The 18,301-nt window shown below is 54.5% G+C and overlaps 2 protein-coding genes across 2 annotated transcripts in view; one reads left to right on the top strand and one right to left on the bottom strand.

The window, feature by feature from the left end:
- The first annotated feature begins 1,272 nt into the window (after window positions 1–1,272).
- Window positions 1,273–5,023, top strand: RRAS (RAS related). Its single transcript, XM_068992414.1, has 6 exons — window positions 1,273–1,435; window positions 3,281–3,368; window positions 3,479–3,581; window positions 3,667–3,775; window positions 4,538–4,656; window positions 4,737–5,023. The coding sequence occupies exons 1-6, from the start codon at window positions 1,283–1,285 to the stop codon at window positions 4,819–4,821; spliced, it is 657 nt and encodes a 218-aa protein (XP_068848515.1). The 5' UTR covers window positions 1,273–1,282; the 3' UTR covers window positions 4,822–5,023.
- A 4,592-nt stretch (window positions 5,024–9,615) lies between these two features.
- PRR12 (proline rich 12) overlaps window positions 9,616–18,301 on the bottom strand; it is a 28,509-nt gene continuing 19,823 nt past the window's right edge. Inside the window, exons 7-14 of the mRNA XM_068992125.1 lie at window positions 18,132–18,248; window positions 17,781–17,914; window positions 17,010–17,482; window positions 12,289–12,414; window positions 12,097–12,194; window positions 10,599–10,745; window positions 10,283–10,378; window positions 9,616–10,082 (exon numbers count right to left, since the gene is read on the bottom strand). Of these exons, the coding sequence (XP_068848226.1) occupies window positions 9,936–10,082; window positions 10,283–10,378; window positions 10,599–10,745; window positions 12,097–12,194; window positions 12,289–12,414; window positions 17,010–17,482; window positions 17,781–17,914; window positions 18,132–18,248 (1,338 nt within the window). The 3' untranslated portion in view covers window positions 9,616–9,935. The remainder of the gene's footprint in view (window positions 10,083–10,282; window positions 10,379–10,598; window positions 10,746–12,096; window positions 12,195–12,288; window positions 12,415–17,009; window positions 17,483–17,780; window positions 17,915–18,131; window positions 18,249–18,301) is intronic.

Below are 18,301 nucleotides of genomic sequence, written 5' to 3'. Positions count from 1 at the left end.
CGCCTGCAATGCGGGAGACCTGTGTTCGATCCCTGGGTTGGGAGTATTCCCTGGAGGAGGGCATGGCAACCCCCTCCAGTATTCTTGCCTGGAGAATCCTCATGAACAGAGGAGCCTACAGTCCATGAATCTGGCGGGCTCAGATTGCGTCCATGGGGTCGCAACGAGTCGGACACGACCTAGCGACTAAGCACACATGGGACTCAGAAATCTGAGCCCTTCTTGGTTTTTAGATCCAGGTCTCAAGCAAATATCTTACACTAACACAGGTGTTCGGGTTCACTAACCCCCTCGGGTCCAGAACTTTCGGTCCCTAGCCCCTGCAACCACTGGATCCAAGAGTCTGGGTTCTCAGTTCTCTCCTTTACGAACCTAGTACTAAGGACCCCCTGGTCCCCTCCTTCCAAGGATCCAGGAGTTCAAACCTTCAGCCCAATTCTCTCCTAGGGACTCAGGGGTCTGGGCTTCCCTCCTAGAGACCTTGGGGTCTCAGCTTTCTCCTCTCTCATGACCCAGACATCTTGACCCTAGACCGTTCATAACCCAGGCATCTCGGCTTGAGTGAGCTGGCTCATGAATTAGGAATGCAGTGATCTCACGGCCCCTCCCTGCCCAGCTAGCCTCTGTCCCCATCCAGGGCCCCATCTTCCCTCCCAGTCTGTCTTCCGCTTGGCTGGGACAGCAGGGACCGGAAGCCTGGGTCCCTTAGCGGGCGGAGCCTCCAGCAACCAGCCCAGACATCCGGGTCGGGAGCCTGGCTAGGATCCCAGGTCGGAGGCTGAGCTTCCCCTCAAGACTTGCTCCTTTCTCGGAGCGCGCCTATATACGGCCGCGCGCGAGTCCTTGAGCTCCGCCTACTAGAAGGAGGCCTCCGGGATGGCGTCCTAAGAAACTGCATCCCCGAGTTTCTTCTTTGCATAGCCCCACCCCGAACGAGCTTCTCAACCCGTCCGCCGAGAGAATGAGGCCTTTATTAGCATAGCTCCGCCCCCAGGCGGCCCGGCAGCCGAGAGCGCGTGGCGCCGCTCCGGGTGAGCAAAGCTCTCTATTAGCATTCTTCTGCTCCACTTGGAATTCCCCTTCTTGGCTAACCCCGGTTGCCTACCCTTATTAGCATAGCTCCCCCTATCCCCAGGCCTTGCCTCCTCCTTAAGTGTCCGGAGACACAAGCCCTTCTCGCTGGAGCTCATGATTATGCAGTAGCCTTATTAGCGTGGCCCGCCCCTACGCCCCGCCCGGTCCCCCCCCAGGCGGTAGCGGCGGCAGAGGCAGCGGTGGCGACATGAGCAGCGGGGCGGCGTCCGGGACAGGGCGGGGGCGGCCCCGGGGCGGGGTGCCGGGACCCGGGGACCCCCCACCCAGCGAGACACACAAGCTGGTGGTCGTGGGCGGCGGCGGCGTGGGCAAGAGCGCGCTAACCATCCAGTTCATCCAGGTAGAGGGCCCTCACCCGGGGGGGTGCCCCCGGGACCTAGAACTGAGCCCTTTGCGGGATCCCAGAGCTCCCGTTTCCCCTCGACCCATCACTCAGCCCCTCCTATGAGGCCCTCTAATCTTAAAAGAAATCCCCTCAGATGTGACTCTGAGCCCCTTGTGGCCTCCACCACCCCCCAAACACGAGGGACGTTCCTCCTGTACTTGTGTCCTGAGACCCATCACCCCATCCCTAGTACTCAGAACCCCGCTTCCCTGCTGACCTGACCCTGGGTGCCTCCTGGGAGCACCTTAAATCCAGAAGTCACCCCATCCAGACCCTAAGCACTCTCATGGGCGCCCACCCCCCCCATGGTGCCACCTCCCCCCAGCCTGAGCCCCATCTCCCCCAAATCCCAGATCCCAGCTTCTCCTCTGAGCCACCCAGAACCTAACTGGGAGAACGCCCCTGAGATTCCCCTAGTCAGATTCTGCCCTCTGGCCATTCCAGAGAACTCTGAGATCCCAAGTTCTGGGAATCCCCCATCCCTCCAGACCGAGACCCTCCCCCCTGCCAGCCTTCCCCAAGGAAAACCAACCACTCTTGCATCTTGAGTCGTCCTCCACTCCGATTCCCCGAGTCCCTCTCTGAAAATCTGGCTAGTCCTCAAATCATCTCCATGGAGCAGGCCCCCAGATTCTTGACACCTCCAGACAGACCTGCCCCTTGAGAGTGTCTCTGATATGTTAAATGCGTCTCCAGGGTCTTTAAGACTCTCTAGACTCTGTATTCTAGGGCAAATCTCCCAGATGCTCCTGAGCGCAGCCCCCAGTTCTCACCACTGAGCTTCCCCTTTGCAGACACACCCCTCAGTCCCCTAGGGCTAGATCCCTCCCTCATCAAACACTCCTCTAACAGGCAGAATGCAGCCTGCAGACCCCCAGCTGCCAGGTCATCACTTCTCTCCTGAAAACCCGCCTCTGCGTGGGAAACTTCCACCCCATTACCAAGAGAAACCCTCCCACCTCAGAGAAACCCGAGAAAGGTGTCTGTCTGCTACTGAGACGCTACCACAGAGCTCTCCACCAAGAGACCCCACCCAGCACCTGCCTGGGAGCCCCTGTCTGTGTAGAGAAAGGCCCCAGCCCTGGGCCCCTTGCACCCAGGGGAAGACCCAAAACTGGCCCAAAGCCTGGCTGGAGGCGGGCGGGACCGGGCAGGAAGGGAGGGGCCGGCCTGCGGGCGGGGCAGCTTCTCGCCGCCGGATTGGAACCGGGACCTTCCCTTGGGAGGAGAAACTGCCCGAGGAGAAGGAGGAGGAGGGGAAGGGGGAGGAGGAGGGGAACGGGGAGGAGGGGGGGAAGGGGGAGGAGGAGGGGAAGGGGAGGAGGGGGGAGGAAAGGGAAGAGAAAAAGGAGGAGAAGAGAAAGCTAGACAGGCAGATTCTGCACAAGAACAGCTCCCAATAACCAAGCACCTACTATGCCCAAGTGATGTGTTGAATACTGAACAGGGGTTTTCCCTGAGCCTACAGCTATTTTTATCCTCATTTTCCAAATAAGAAAACTGAGGTTCAGAGAGGGGAACTGATTTAGAAGGGAAGTGATTCGTCCAGTGCCACACAGCCAGGATGTAACGACGACGCCAGGAATGTACCTTATACCAGAAAAACAGAGAGAGGACCAGGAGACAGAAGAGCCTGGGGAAGGCAATGGGAAGGCCCAGAGACCCAGAGAGAGGGAGACAGACTCAGGGAGAGGAAGAGACCCAGAAGGAAGGAGGCCGATAAAGTCAGGGCTCAGAGGCTGGGCTACGTCACCTTTGCTGGGGTGCTGCACTAACGAGGTCCTCTCCCCGTCTCACCAGTCCTACTTTGTGTCTGACTACGACCCCACTATTGAAGACTCCTACACGAAGATCTGCACTGTGGATGGCGTCCCAGCCCGGCTAGACAGTGAGGGCGGCAGGGGCGACGGTGGGGGGAAGGGTGGCAGGGCTGAGGGCTCTTGGGGGTAGCTGACCAGACCCCCGTCCCCTTGGAGACCCTTTTCCCTCTCTCTGCAGTCCTGGACACCGCCGGCCAGGAGGAGTTTGGTGCCATGCGGGAACAGTACATGCGTGCGGGCCACGGCTTCCTGCTGGTGTTTGCCATTAATGACAGGCAGAGGTGAGAGTGACAGGATGGTGGGGGGGTGGGTAGGGAGGGGGCGCGGGCAGAGAGCAGCTGGCTGGACCTCTGGCTTCATCTGCAGTTTCAACGAGGTGGGCAAGCTCTTCACGCAGATCCTTCGAGTCAAGGACCGAGACGACTTCCCCATCGTGTTGGTTGGCAACAAGGCGGATCTGGAAACACAGCGCCAGGTCTGGGATTTCCCCCCTACCCCCGACCCCAACCCCATCTCAGTCTGGGAGGTTCCTTCTGGCACCACCTCCTGAGGCTCCTCATGTCAGCATCTTCTTCTGACTCCCTTGGTCTGCAGCCACACACCCCACTAGTCATAGCTTCTCAGTCCCCACCGTTGCCCACATGGGAGTTCTCAGGAGAAGTGGCTGAATGGGAAAAAGGAAAAAGGGTGCCTCCCCCAGGGTCTACCAGCCCCAGCATTGTTCTGTCCTGACCCCTCCTCTTGTTCCCACCTGGAGCCTGCCCTTCACCTCCTCTGGATTTCTCCCCTCCAGTCAACCTCCCACTCCACCTGCCCCTCCCCTGCTCACACCGCAGCTCAGCCACCTGGCCTTGGATGCCCACCCCCGCGGCCCTGTCCTCTCCGTCCTCTGTTCTCACCATTTCCCTATCACACAGACTCTGATTTCCACACAGAACTCATCTTTTCGATTAAGGCCTTGGAGCTTTGCTTGGGTCTCTGCCGGGAACACCCTGACTTTTCTCTGCCCGACAACTCAGGAAGGTCTGTGGAGCCTTCTCTGACTCCCTTCTTACATGGCACCCAGCCCCTTGGGCTCCTCCGTCGTGATCACCAGGGACCTTTTCCTCTACACTTGAGCCTCCGCAGTACGTTACCCCAGTTAGAGCACACAGTGTGTCTTTCTGCCTCCCCACCCTGGCTGGGACTAGCCTTGACTGCAGGCACCTGACTCTTCCGTATCCCCCTTGTGCCCCAGGTCCCCCGATCTGAAGCCTCCACCTTCAGTGCCTCCCACCACGTGGCCTACTTTGAAGCTTCTGCCAAACTGCGCCTCAACGTGGATGAAGCCTTCGAGCAGCTGGTGCGGGCCGTCCGGTGAGCTGAGCCCCCTTCCCGTGATCCTCCTCATCCCCTAAGCCCCTACTCCACCCAAACTCACCAGCCTTTTCCCACAGGAAGTACCAGGAACAAGAGCTCCCGCCCTCCCCGCCCAGCGCCCCCAGGAAGAAGGCCAGAGGCTGCCCCTGTGTCCTTCTGTAGGGACCAGCTGCTCTCACTGAGCACCCTTCCCGATCTGGGTCTCCCAGGACACACTACACCCGCACCCGCAATTCCTGGCCTCCCCCCCGGGGGCCGTGACCACCCTGTGCCTTCTGTCACCGCTGCCTTCCCCTACCCGAGCCCAAGGGTGAGGGCTCCCGGGCACCCGGGTCACTGCTGTATATAACTCCCCTCCCCAGAGAAATAAATGTCACTGCCAAGGAGGTGTTTTTTTATAAAAGGGACCAGGTGAACTCCAGGCCTGTGCACACTCGCTAAAGCCTAGCGCCACCAAGAACCATCGGATCTAAGACCGATTTGCTCAGGGCAGGGTCCAGCTGAGCCAGCCGTCTGACCCCCCACTTCCTCTCTTAACAGATTCCACCCTCTTCTGTCTAGGTGGGCATTTTGTTGGGATGAGGATAGTTTGAGGGGGGACTTCCCTGGCAGTCTAGTGGTTAACACTTTGCCTTCCAAGGCAGGGAGTATGGGTTGGATCCCTGGTCAGAGAACTAAGATTCCCACAGGCAGGCAGGGAGGAGCTGGTGACGGGGGCAGGGGTAGGGGGGCGGTAAATAAAAAAATCTTTTTTTCTGGTAAGTTCTAGAACTGCACTTTTCAGTCTGGTAGCCAGAAGCTACATGTGGCTATTTAAATTAACTTCAATGTAAAAACTCAGCTCCTGAGTCACACAGCCACATTCAAAAGCTCAGTATTCACACGTGTGACTTAGTGGCTACTACCCACACCCCACCCCCACCGCCATGGGCAGGGCACACACACAATACTCTCATACTGCAGAAAGGTCTGTCGGACAGAAGTGGTGTTCTAGACCTTGGAGACAGGCAGCAACTGCTACAAACCGTGCCCACCTGCCTCCCACCTCCAATGTGTATTGAGAAAGGCGGTTTGGCTGCGGAGGGGAGAAGGCACAGGTGGGCTGAATGGTGTTTAAGCCGCCGACAGACAGGTTCTCAGTTCCAGGAAGCTCTCGTTAGGATGACATCTGACTCTCAACCTTGAATTCAACTGGAGGCTGGTGTGGAGGCACCCCCCTGCCAGCCTCTCCTCTGGGGGTGGGGGGGTGGGGCTGAAGTATAGGGTGACAATGGTTTGGGGATCAGGACCCCCAATTCTGTACTGCAGCTGCTAACTTCGAAGACTGGAGCCAGAAGCGGAGAACACCACTCCCCCATTGCCCAGGTCCATCAGACAGGCCATCTTTTTTAAAAAATACTTCCTTATTTGGCTGTGCCAGGTCTGTTTTGCTATGTGGGATCTAGTTCCTGGACCAGAGATCAAACCCAGGGCCCGTGAACTGAGAACGCAATCAGCCACTGCACCACCAGAGAAGTCCCAGACAGACCATCTCTGAACTCCAACAAACCAAACCAGAAATCCCAACCAAGATGTCCGTGTCTCCTGGAACTTTGGTCCCCGCCTGACTACTGTTAAACAGTCAATGATCTCTTCCCCCCACCCCTACATCGGCTAATTCTCAACAGAATCTCTGGGCCCTGATCCCAAAATGCTCCCTTCACACCCATCCACCCACCCCAGAACCTGCTTCCTGGTTCTGGGGTGGACGATGACCCCGCGTGGCCCCTCGCAGCAGGCTGCCTGGGTTCCAATCTGGTGCTGACCCTCCTAGGCAAGTGCCTTTGTGCGTGCTTCTGTTTTCACATCTGCAGAGTGGGGGAGACTGCAGTTACTTCCCACTGACTTTAGGAACCAAACCTGCACCCAGAGGATGAAAGCAGCGCCTGGGAGGTACTCTGCGCTCAGGAGCAATGACAGAGTTCTCCAGTCTTGGAAGCATGAAGGTCCCTCTGTATTCCAGATTAGAACAATGATTAGCTAAAGATCCCTTTCCGGGTTTCATTATCACAGAATCCTTGGCCTGGGTTCAACCTTCTGCCCTGGGAATAAGCGTGGCTCAGACATATTGTGCTGAGTTTCCCCTCCCTTCCCCAGCGTCCACTCCCGCAGAAGAACCTCTGTTCAGCAAAGGCCTCCCCTGTGGGACGGGGATGTTTCATTTAAGATCTGATATCTCCACCTAAGCCCCAGTCAGGGGCGAGCTCCTCTCAACAGGAACCTGGGGGGCCCCTGCTAACTCCTCTCCCCCCAGCTCCTACCAGTCTCGCCGCTAGCAGTCTTTTCTGTGTTGTCTAATGGGGTTAAGTTCTGGCTGGGACACCTCTTTTCTCAGAAGACCAAGATGCACTCCGAGAAAGTGATGAAAGCTACTGCTTGCCCCTAAAAAAGGCACAGATACAAAACCCACATGACAACTGGCAGGCCATGTTTGGAAAGTTTGCAGCCACCACCATGCCAAAGCTCATCAGACAACAGCGAACAGGCTGGGCTGGCCCAGTTGGCATCTGCCTACGTGAAGTGTGTGCCTGTAAGTCTCTGGATCCTGCCCTCCCCTGGGCTTAGCAGGGCTTGTCAGTGATTTCAAACCCCTTGGGAGTTTTAATGTCCCCCGCTTTAACCATCTTTGTAGTTCTTTGCTTCTCCTCCCTTTCACCATCTCTTGGACCGTTACCAAACCTCTCCGGGTCTCCTGCTATGCACTGAACAGTGCTTCAAACAAATAGCTTTCCTTTGTCTTGACAGCAGCCCATTTTACAGATAACAAAGCTGAGGGTAGAGGCTATTATCCAACTTGTCTGGTCAGTGCTGGAGCTGATATAGGAATTTGGACAGTTGAATTCTGAAGGCCAACCACAAGATAATTCTGTCCCCAAAGGGATGATACTGCCTCCGCAGGTCACCTTCTGAACATTTCTTCCAAATTCTACCCTGGATCTCTACTCTGGGACAATCCAGGGACCTTTGGTCCCAATTTGACATCAGCAGCCCAGAGTCAAGAAGTGTGACTCCCTCACAGAGGCTGCACTCATTTGCTATAGTCAGAGTTCAAGGACACTAATGACTCATCTTAATTCCATGATTCTAGAAAGTAAATGGCTCATCATTCACTCTGTCATGGTCCTCAGATGTTACTAGCAGTCCTCTATTCTATAAAACCAGGTCTCTAGAATTTATCACATTGGTTATGATCTAGCCAATATCCAAGGTTCTAGAAGAGGGGTTCTTCCTCAGTTTCATCTGGAAGAGAATCTAGAATGCGGATAATCCACCTTACACTTCCTGTTGGGTCTCTACCCCTTGACCAGCCACCCTCAACACTGACTCCAGAGTTCTAAAATACCAATGGTCTCCTTTTGAGGATGCGTTTGCGATCTAGAACAATGGCTTACTCACTACCTTATAGGCTGGGTTCTAGAAGACACCAGTTGACCTCCAAATTGTTAACACTCTTATTCTTATTCTAGAACATTGTTCCTGAAACTTGAACGCATATTAGAATCCTCCCAGGATTTTATTTTAAAAATGGGTTCTGACTCAGGGCTGAGAAAGAACCCGAGTCTACATCTCTACCAGCTCTTTGAGGATTCCAGGAAGGTGTGAAAATACAGGAATTCACATTCAACTCTGCAGGCTGACCTCTAAAATGCCAACCCACTTAGGATCTTACAGTTCCAGGGTTCACCCTGGAACCCTTACTTCAAGTTCAAGAACCCTCAAGCCTTGGGAGCCAAGAGAAACCTGGTTAACTCCTGACACCCATCACAGCCTGGACTGGTTTAAAGGTAACACCCCAAATTCATATACTTTCCCCTTCACAAAGTAGAGCTTGATTCCCCTCAAGTGTGTGCTGGGCTTAACGACCCTCCTCTAATGAACAGTGTGGCAGCAGCAGTGGAGCACAGTGTCTGAGTTTAGGACGTAAAGATTAAGTGGCCTTCTCCTTGATCTCTCCTTTCAATCATGCACTCTGGGGGAAGCCAGCTGTCACGTCTGGAAGACTCTTAAGCCATCCTATGGCACAGTCCACACGGCAAGCAACTGAGGCCTCCAGCCAAGAGCCACATGAGTGAGCCACCTTAAAGCAGACCCTTCAACCTCAGTCAAACCCATGAGGGCTGCACCCTCACGACTGACCCTAATACCACCCAACTAACTGGCTCCCAAATTCCTGAACTCAGAAACCCTAAGGTATAAATGTTTGTTGTTTTCAAGGTATTAAGTTTTGGGGTGGGCTAATTTGTTACCACAGCAAGACATAATGGAAAACAGTGACCCCAGCCCAACCACCTTCCAGGGCTCCAGAAAAGCCACATTCCAGATTCCAGACTCTGCCCATGCCAGCCACCCCTCACCCCCCGCCCCGCCACGTCGCAGGACAGAGGCACTCCAGCCAGCCGATAAAGTGTTTGCCGTTGGGTTTTCGTTTGGCTGGTTGTGTGTACACAGTGTATACAAGTTGAGTTGTACAGAAGCCCAAGAAAGAGCAAGAGACGAAGGGTGGTGGGGAGATGGGAGCAGAGGGGTTAGAGAGAGGGAGGAGGAGAGAAGAGACTGATAAAAAATAGAACCACATCCAGATGACAAGGGGATGGGGGTGGAGGGGGCAGACACAGACAAATCGCAGTAGAAAAGGAGTGGGAGGGGTAAAGGGAGGGGACCCTCCTCCCCCCTCCACCTCCCCAGACCCCCGCCCCAGGTATGTACAATAAATAAGATTAAAAATAATTAACAAGATGCGTTTTCCCCCTCCCACCCGACGCCAAATGCCCTGGGGAGGGAATGGCCTTTAGCAAAGATCTTGGCCTGTGAGGGAGGGCTTGCGGGGAGGGGGAAAGGGGTCCCCCAGCTCTCTGAAGCCGCCCGCCCCCCTCAACCATACATAGACTTTTCCTATACATTATGTACAAGGTGGAGGGGGCTGGGGCTATGGCCATGGAGGGGGGATCGGGGCAAGGCGGGGGAGGGAAACCGTTACTAAATAGACATTTATACATATATATAAATAATTTCTCTGTACACCCGACAGTGGGAGGAAAGGGGAGGGAGTGGAGAGGGCTTGGGAGGTGGGGGGAGTCGAACTTTGAACCCTGCCCTGCGGGGGCAGCACAAACACACCCTGACCAATGACCCCCCCCTTCCCCAGCAATGGGGCCCAGGGGTTAACTCCTGAGGGCACAGTTCTGTCCCCATTCTCGGTTCATGGAGGAGGTGGCCCCCCCCAGGCCAGGGTGGGGTCACCCGCAGCGGCTGTGGGCCTGTGCTTGGGCCAGCAGGTCGCTGAAGGAGTCAAAGAGCTGTTCCAGCCACGGCTGATTCCGCATGCACTGCTGGACTACCTCCTCCTGGCCTAGGTCCTCTGCGCCGCCCTCGATGGCCAGGGTCTGCAGGGGATTAAACGTAGATCTGGGGTGGGAGGGGGCTGGGGGCCTCAGGGTCAGTGTCTCAGGGAGAAGGGGGCTGGGAGTGGGACTCCTGGGTCTGAGGGAAGATGGGTCGGGGACCTGGACTGCCAGGGTCCAGCCAGGAGCCTGTGATGGGCAGAATCCCAGAGTGATACGTGCGGGGGCGTGCGTGGGCTCACCTGGTCCCGGCAGCGCAGGAAGGTGTGGTACTTATAGTGGTGGAGTGAGTGGTAGAGCGTGTAGTATCCCGATTTGTCCAGTTCAACCTTGAACTCCTGGGCAAGTGGAGTGGAGAGGCCTCAGCCACCCTGCCCAGCATGAGGCAGCCCCTCCTTCCACGCCCCACCCAACCCCGCCCTCCCTCCCAGGCCACGCCCCCGACCCACACACCTCCAGCCCAGGCCCCGCCCCTGACCCACACACCTCCAGTCTGGGCCCCGCCCCTGTCCCCCCACCTTCCCGTCAAGGCCCCGCCTCTCCGGTTACCCATCGCACCTGGGCTCGGACCACGCTCCTCTTGAGCTTGCTGAGCGTCTTGCGGTTGTAGGGTTCCCCGGCTGGCCGCAGCCGCACGGCCCCCTCCTCAGGGGAGCCCTCCCCACTCTGCTCCACTTGCAGCTGGGGGAACGTGTGCAGGGCGTCCTGCAGGAATCCGGGGGTCAGGGGGACCTCCTTGGACCCGCCCACCCCAGACCCACCCACCTCCCCGGTTCTGAGATTCCGAGTGGTCAGATGCCTGGGTTTCACCCAGAAAACCCGTCAGAAAAGACACAAGCATCTCGGTTTCCTCCAAGGACAGCAGAAACCTAGGCCAGGCTGGTGACCCTTATCATGCGCTCTGTGGCCCAGCCCAGGCCTTTCTGAGACTGCTAACATCCCACCCAAGCTTCCAGAGTCACTTGCAAGTCCTACTCAATATTCTGAGTTGGCCTGAAACCCAGAATCCCTAACATCCACCACAGAATTATACAACCAGACTCATATTCCATCCCATAATGCTCAGACCTACCCTAATGTTCTACCATGTAAATTTTTTTTTGTTTGGAGAGGGGGGCATGCCAACAAGACTTACAGGATCTTAGTTCCCTGACCAGGGATTGAACCTGTGTACTCATCAGTGAAAGTGTGGAGTCCTAAACACTGCACCACAGGGAATTCCCATTACAGTGGAATTTTTAATCCTAGCACAACACCCAGCCCTGTTTTCTCAGAGCCAGACGAATAGTCAATCCCAGGATTCTCAGAGTCACCCTGACATCCCACCCAGAGTTCCTGAACCAGATTACCCCATGTTTTCAGTCAGGCTAATATCTCAATAAGAATTTTTAAAGCTAGCCTAAAATCCATCCCAGAATTCTCAGAACTAGACTAACATTCGCCCCCCACAAACCTTCAGGGCCAGACTAACATTCCATGGCTGAATTCTGAGCCATCCTGATATTTTACAGCCCAATTCTCAGCACCACAGTAACATCCCCATCAGAATTCTCAGAGCCAGATTAGTGTTATCTCCCAGAATTTCCGGAGCCACCCTAACTTCCCATCCCAGAAGGGAAATTACATAGACAACTTCATGCTCCAGCCTGAAATTCGAAGAGCCTGAATTATGTTGACAAGAGAAGCCATCAGAATCTGCTCAACACTCTGCCCCAGCGAGCCCTGGGTCCAGGCCCTAGTTCACCTTTTGTCCCCAAATTTGTACTCCATAACCACGCTCTGCTGGGCCTGCCCAGCAGCCCAGCCCAGACCTTGACAGTGACCCCTCCAGGCCATCCCAGCTTTTCTCTATCTGGGTGGACGGGGATGCTGGGCCCAGAGATCCCCATGGAACATCTCAGCCTTCCACTATTCTCCTGGCCAAGCCTGAGCCTTCCAACGATCGCCCCCTCCAGGGCCCAAAGCTATGGGAAGAAGCACAGTGGCTGACGGGCACGTGTCTCCTCTGGGCCTGAGCTCTGGGTCCCAGAAACCGCTTGCCCAGCCCCCCAAGCACCTGCAGGGCTGGGCTCAGCGACAGCCGCTTCAGGACTTTTTTCTTGTGCTCATTCAGGAGGCCATCAATCTTCCGCATGGGTGGGAGGTACAGCTCGTCTGAAAGGGGAGGAGGGACATCATCAGAAGAGCTTAGCCCCACAATGATACACGGTGGGAGGAAAGCAGGGGTTGAGGGTCTGGGTTCACTTACCATGTGTGTCCTCCAGGGCCTGGATCATGTCTGGGTCAAGTGCCGTGCTCACCAGCATCTCCACGTAGCTCCGGTACATTTCCCGCATCGCCCGGGTTTTCAGCAGACGCCCAGGTACTGCCCGCTCTGGAGGGGAAGAAAAGAAGACATGGATCCATTATTCCAACTTCTGAGTCCGCTGAGGGAAGACTCTCCAATACCAGAACAATAAACTCTAAGGGTAAATCACAGGTACCATCACGAGCTCAGCCTGGCAAGTCAGGGAAGGCTATTAAAGGTCACACAAGCATCAAACCTTGAGATCAGAAAGAGAATTCCAGGTCGGTGACCTTTGTGTTTGACCAGTTCCATGAAGTTTCTGTAAAGTCTAAAGCAGCAGCAGAATTGGTTTCCAAACCAGTGAATCAAGTTCAAGAGATCATATCACAAAGGACAAGATTGAGGGAAGAGGTGGGAACTGAGACTACAAAGGTTAGTGTAGGCCAGACCACGTGGGGCCTCCAAAATGAGGAGCAAAGGGCAGGGGCTTTTTTAGGGAGGCATCCTAGGGAGCCATGGGAGAGAGCTGTGAGCAGGGAAGGGTGAAGGTAATTGGAGACCAAGCTTTCCGAGGCCATGTTGATGGATCAGAGGGGGAGACCAGAGGCCAGGACAATGGAGCAGCTAAGAAAGAACAAGGCGGGGATGGGGCTGGAGGGACAGGTACAGAGATTTTGAGGGGCAGGAGGGCCAGTGTCTGGGCCAGGGCTGTGGGACAGGGCAGTGGTGGTGGGGGCAGTTGGGGTCAGAGGGGTGGGACTGGGGGTTTCCCAGCTGCAGAGGTGAGGGAGGGGCCTGGAGGGTCTGGCCTGGTGAGCAGGTGGCTAGTGGGGCTGCGTCTGAGATACAGAGACTGGGACCTGCTCCGTGAACTCTGGGAGTGGGTTGGGGGTAGGCTGGGAGGGTGGCCAGGGTAAAGAAAGGAGTCTGAGGCTCACGGAAGTGAAGGGAGCCTGCCAAGTTGCTTGACGGAAGGTCAAGCAACAAGATGGAATTTTTGTAGTGTATGCTACCTGGTTCATGGGATCTTAGTTACCTGACCAGGGATGGTACCCGGGCCCCTGTGGTGAAACCTCAGAGTCCTAACCAGAGAATCCCCCAAGGATAGCACTGGAGGGACACCCACTAGCAACTCAAGGAGCAATGGGGAGAAAACAGAAGCAGGAGGCCCACGCATGTTCTTAAGACCCCAAAAAATCCCTTAGGAAGAGGCCTGAGAAATGGCCGCCTGATTTATCCACATGGACGGTCCTCGCTGACAGCGGTTTCAAGAGCCCAGAGTGACGACCTGGCAGCAGAAGTCACACCCTGTCAAGCCTCGGCCTGAACCTTCCTATGGTTCCTGTCTCGCTCGAGATAAAATCCTGCCAGTAGGGCTGCAAAGTCCCAAGTTCCTTGTCTCTCCAGGATCTGGTCTTGTTCCTTCTCTGCCCTCACTTCCTCCAGCGCCTGGCCTCTTTCCTGATCCTCAGACACGCCCAGTCCAGAATGTTCTCTCCCCTAATGTCACACCACCGCAGCCCTGTTGCATTCAGAGCTTGGCTCCAATGTCACTTCCAGAAACCTTCCCCCACTCCCCCCTCTCCAGAAAATAATCACCCAGGATCCCACTCGGATCCTGTTTACCAGATTTATTTTTCTCTACTGCCCTTAATCCCACCCAGCCTTACACTGATGATTTTTCATAGTTTTCTATGAAATTCTATTACATAACATCTTTATCTGATCGATTCCCCCAGAGAGACTAAACTCCCATGGGGATACATGCTTTTGTCTACTCTGTGCAAAGTTAGAACCCTCAGTTCATGGCACATAGTAGGTATTCAATTAACATCTGCAGAAAGGGGCTGAGAAAGCCAGATTGAGAATGGACTAAAGGAAGGGAGAAAGGGTACAGCCCCTTCTTAGAACTTTCATTGTGAATCCAAGGAGACGCATCAGCTTCTAGCACAGAGAGTCACCAGTCTTAGACCAGTGAGAGGGTTGCTCTGAGGTCTCCTTGTCTGGGCAGAACCTTCAGGGCATCCAGACAGGAGTCAGGCTCACCCTGCCCTGGAGGGGCTCCTGGTGAAATGGGGTGTATGGACAAAGAACCAGACTGAGAGAAAGATACTGACCCTTGGCTGGGGAACAGCTTCCCCAAAGGGTGTAGAATTTAGTTTCTCCCATTTCATAGGTTCAGAAAATTCTGGGCTGTCCACATAGGTTCACAGCAGCAGTAGCCAAAAAGTGGAAAACAGCCCAAATGCCCATCAACTAGTCCATGAATAAATAAAATGTGGCATATCCAAGCTATGGAATAGTATTTGGCCTTAAAAAAGAATGAAATACTATAAACAACTATGTATAATAATAAATAAGCTACAGGGATATAGTGTACAAGCATCAGAAACATAGCCAATATTTCATAATAACTTTAAATGGAGTATAATCTATAAACATATTGAGTCACTATATTGTACACCTGAAACTAGTATTGTAAATCAACTGTAGTTCAATTTAAAAAAAAAGAATGAAGTACTGATACACACTACAACATGGACGGACATCCAAAACACGCTAAGCAAAGATGCTAGTCCTTCAGGAGTGCACATCGTGTGATATCCCTTACAATGAAATATACAGAATAGGCAAATCTACAGAAATTAGTAAATTACTGGTTGCTTAGGGATGAAGAAGGGGAGTAAGGGAAGTGATGGACAAAGGAAGCAGGGTGTCTTTCAGGGGCAATGAAAATACTCTAAAGTAGTTGATTGCCAGATGGATACACAGCTCTGACTATACTAAAAGTCAAACAATTATGGCTTTTAAATGGGTGAGCCACACGGTACATGAATTAGATGTACAAAACTGTTTTAAGAAATAAAAGTCCTGCAAATCTGGGCCTTTGATTAAGCTCCTCCCTTGCCAGCATCTTCCCCTGACCCAGCTGTAACCAGCCAAGGGGGTTTCCACCTGGTCAGAATGAGCCCACCACCCACAAAAGACTGGATTTCCCAGGCTCCTTTGCAGCTAGACGTGGCCATGTGACGAGTTCTGGCCAGTGGGATAACGAGGAGACCGGATGTGGGCCATCCCCAGATCTGGCCCTGAGCTGAAAGGTCAGTCATACCCCTACCTTTGGGTCCTTTCCTACTGGCAGGACTGCAGCTGTGGGGCTGCTGAGCTATGCCTCCCACCACGTGCTTGACGACAACAAGCTTGGGGGTGGCAGAGCAACAAGAGGAAAAGAAACCTGGACCTGGACAACCTTGAGAGGAGCCTCTTATTCTCCACAAATCTTCTACTTCATCAGGACTTCGATGGAAAGAGAATTAACTCCATCTCTCTCATTTGACTGACTAGCTGTATATTTAGCCTCCGTTAAAACAGCTACCCCTGTACTACACCTGAAAGAGTAGGTGACCTTGGGCAAGTCACGGCACCTCCCACGGCCTCAGTGTTCTCATCTTTAAAATGAGGATAATAAATAAATTAATTAATTTAAAAACTGTTGAAAATAAAATGAGGACAGGGACTTCCCTGGTGGTCCAGTGGCTAAGACTCCCATTGTAGGGGGCCTGGGCTCGCACTCTGGCTAGGGAACTAAGATCCCACATGCCACAACCAAACCCTGGCGCAGCCAAATAAATAATAAATATTTTTAAATGAAATGAGAATTCTAAAGTACCTAACCCCACAGGGTTTATCTAAAGGTGAAATGAGCCAATGTGTAAAATGCTTAAAATGATGCCTGTCACTTAAAAGCACTAAGTCAGCTATTATATTTTTATACATATGTGCACATATATTTTTGTTGTTACTGTCATAATAAACCAGACATCATTCTAAGCAATGGAGCTCCCATCTGGTGCCCACTATAGTCGAGTACCCTCGTACATGCTCTACTGTGAACACCCACTTGACTTTATTATTAACCCATTTTACAGGTGAGGTCACTGAGGTGCTGCCACCCACTTCCTAGAGTCACCCAGCGGGTCATAGGGAACACCACTGTCTCTGGGCTTCCAGGACAGATGCTGGTCCCCAGTTCTCCTCAGAACCTGCTTACGCGTGTGCATGCTCAGGCGCTTCAGTCAATTCTTTGCAACTTGCAACTATTGGACTCTTTGCAACTCTATGGACTATAGCCCTCCAGGCTCCTCTGTCGATGGGATTCTACAGGCAAGAATAGTGGAGTGGGTTGCCGTGCTGTCCTCCATGGGATCTTCCCGATCCAGGGATCGAACCCCTGTCTCAGGTCTCCTGCACTGCAGGCAGATTCTTTACCCACTGAGCCACCTGGGAAGCCCCAGAACGTGCCTGTTCTGAGACAAAACAGTATGGAAGCACAGCCTGAGACTCTGCTGGACGCAAGCCAACTCAGGTGGGATTCCACACCCAGCTGTGAACTCTCTCTACGTCAGTTTGCTCACCTGTATTTGAGGATAATATGGAGTATCTATTTCATAGGGCCACGGTAAAAAATCAAGCAAGTTAACATGTATAAACAACTTATGGGACAGCCTATCACGTGGTTAGGTGCCAGATAACCATCAGCTATGGCTATGATTTTTAACTCATTACTACCATGACTGTCTGCTGATGCTGCCTGGAGTCCTCTGTATAATAACGACCCATGCCTCTTTCTGAAAACCACAGGGTCGCCTCCCCACCAGCCCCACAGCTGCCGATGGCCTTACCGTCCTCACTGGGGGCCCCGGGGGATGACTCCGAGTCCGAGGAGCTGCCCGGTGGGCCCCCGCCCGCTGAGGCGTTGCCTGCCGCCTCCTTCAGCCACTTCTTCCTCTTCTTGGGGGGCGGCTCGGCCTTCACCTTGGTGGGTCGGGACTTGGGCAGCCGGGAGGTGGCGGGCTGGCCCGTGGTAAGGTTACGATCCGGCCGAATCTGCCGGGCACCCATGCCCCGCTCGCCCCGCAGCGGCCGTTCTGCGCGCGTTGCCCTCTCTTTCTCCTTTTCCTTCTCAACGGGCCGTGGTGGCGACGGCTTCGCGGGGGCAGGGGGCTCAGGCATGGCCGTGTCAGTCGTCTGCTCGGGGGGCTTCTCGGACGTCGTTTTGTCAGGGTTCTCGGGCTTAGGAGGTGGTACCGGGGCCTTGGGGGGCGGTGCGGAGCTACCCCCAGCGGACATGGGACCCTTGGCCTGCCCAGAGCGCCTGGAAGGAGACATAGATGGGACTGTGCTCAGCAGCCCCTGAAACGCAAATTGTCCCCCTTGGGGTACCCCGGCCCCCACTACCTAGCCCACAGCTGAAAGCACAGACTCTTGCGGAGTTGGTTTCTGTCCCCATCTCTCTGAGGCCCCCACTCTCAGGGTCTCTGCACCCTCTTCCCGACTCTTGCTTTCAAGCATTTTGTACTTTAAAATGGTTGATCTTATGTCAATATCTTAGTATGTTTCACCCCTAGGCCTGTTGGCACCACCTACGACCTGCCCCGCGGCCTCCAAGGTACCTGACAGGCACTGGGGGCCGGTGCCAAGGTTTCCGAGCACAGACCCTCACGTAATCCTTCTTGTTGACGTTTTCCAGGAACTTGACGTACAGGCGCTGGTACCGGTTTTTGGCGTCCCCGAAGTACCCCAAATACTACGAAAGCAAAGGAGCACGTGAAGAACTCCGTCCCCTGCAGATGGGCAGCCCAACGCCCTGAACTCCCAGCCCCACCCTGCGCTACCGCGGGAGCCTGCCAGGGGCTGGAGAGCAGCTTCTGGACGCCTCGTAGACCCACAGTAAATCAGAGTCATGTGTGAGGGGGACCCCGGCTCCCCCCGCCCCTGGCCCTCGCTCTCCTCCACAGGCTCACATTACTGGTGGCACAAAACTGTCGCTGTCCATCCTTGATCTCTGGAGTGAATTTCTGCAGCAGCGCCTTCTGGACTCGCCAGATGGGTGGGGGCTCACGCCCAGTCTGCAAGGCCAGCTGAGGAGGGGCACAGCAAGACCACAGGGTCAACCCCCACCCCAGCCCTTCCA

This window comes from Capricornis sumatraensis, chromosome 20 (assembly GCF_032405125.1).
Source record: "Capricornis sumatraensis isolate serow.1 chromosome 20, serow.2, whole genome shotgun sequence".
NCBI classification, from domain to species: domain Eukaryota; kingdom Metazoa; phylum Chordata; class Mammalia; order Artiodactyla; family Bovidae; genus Capricornis; species Capricornis sumatraensis.
The sequence above is the reverse complement of the archived record's forward strand: the minus strand, read 5'-3'. Positions and strand labels throughout refer to the sequence as shown.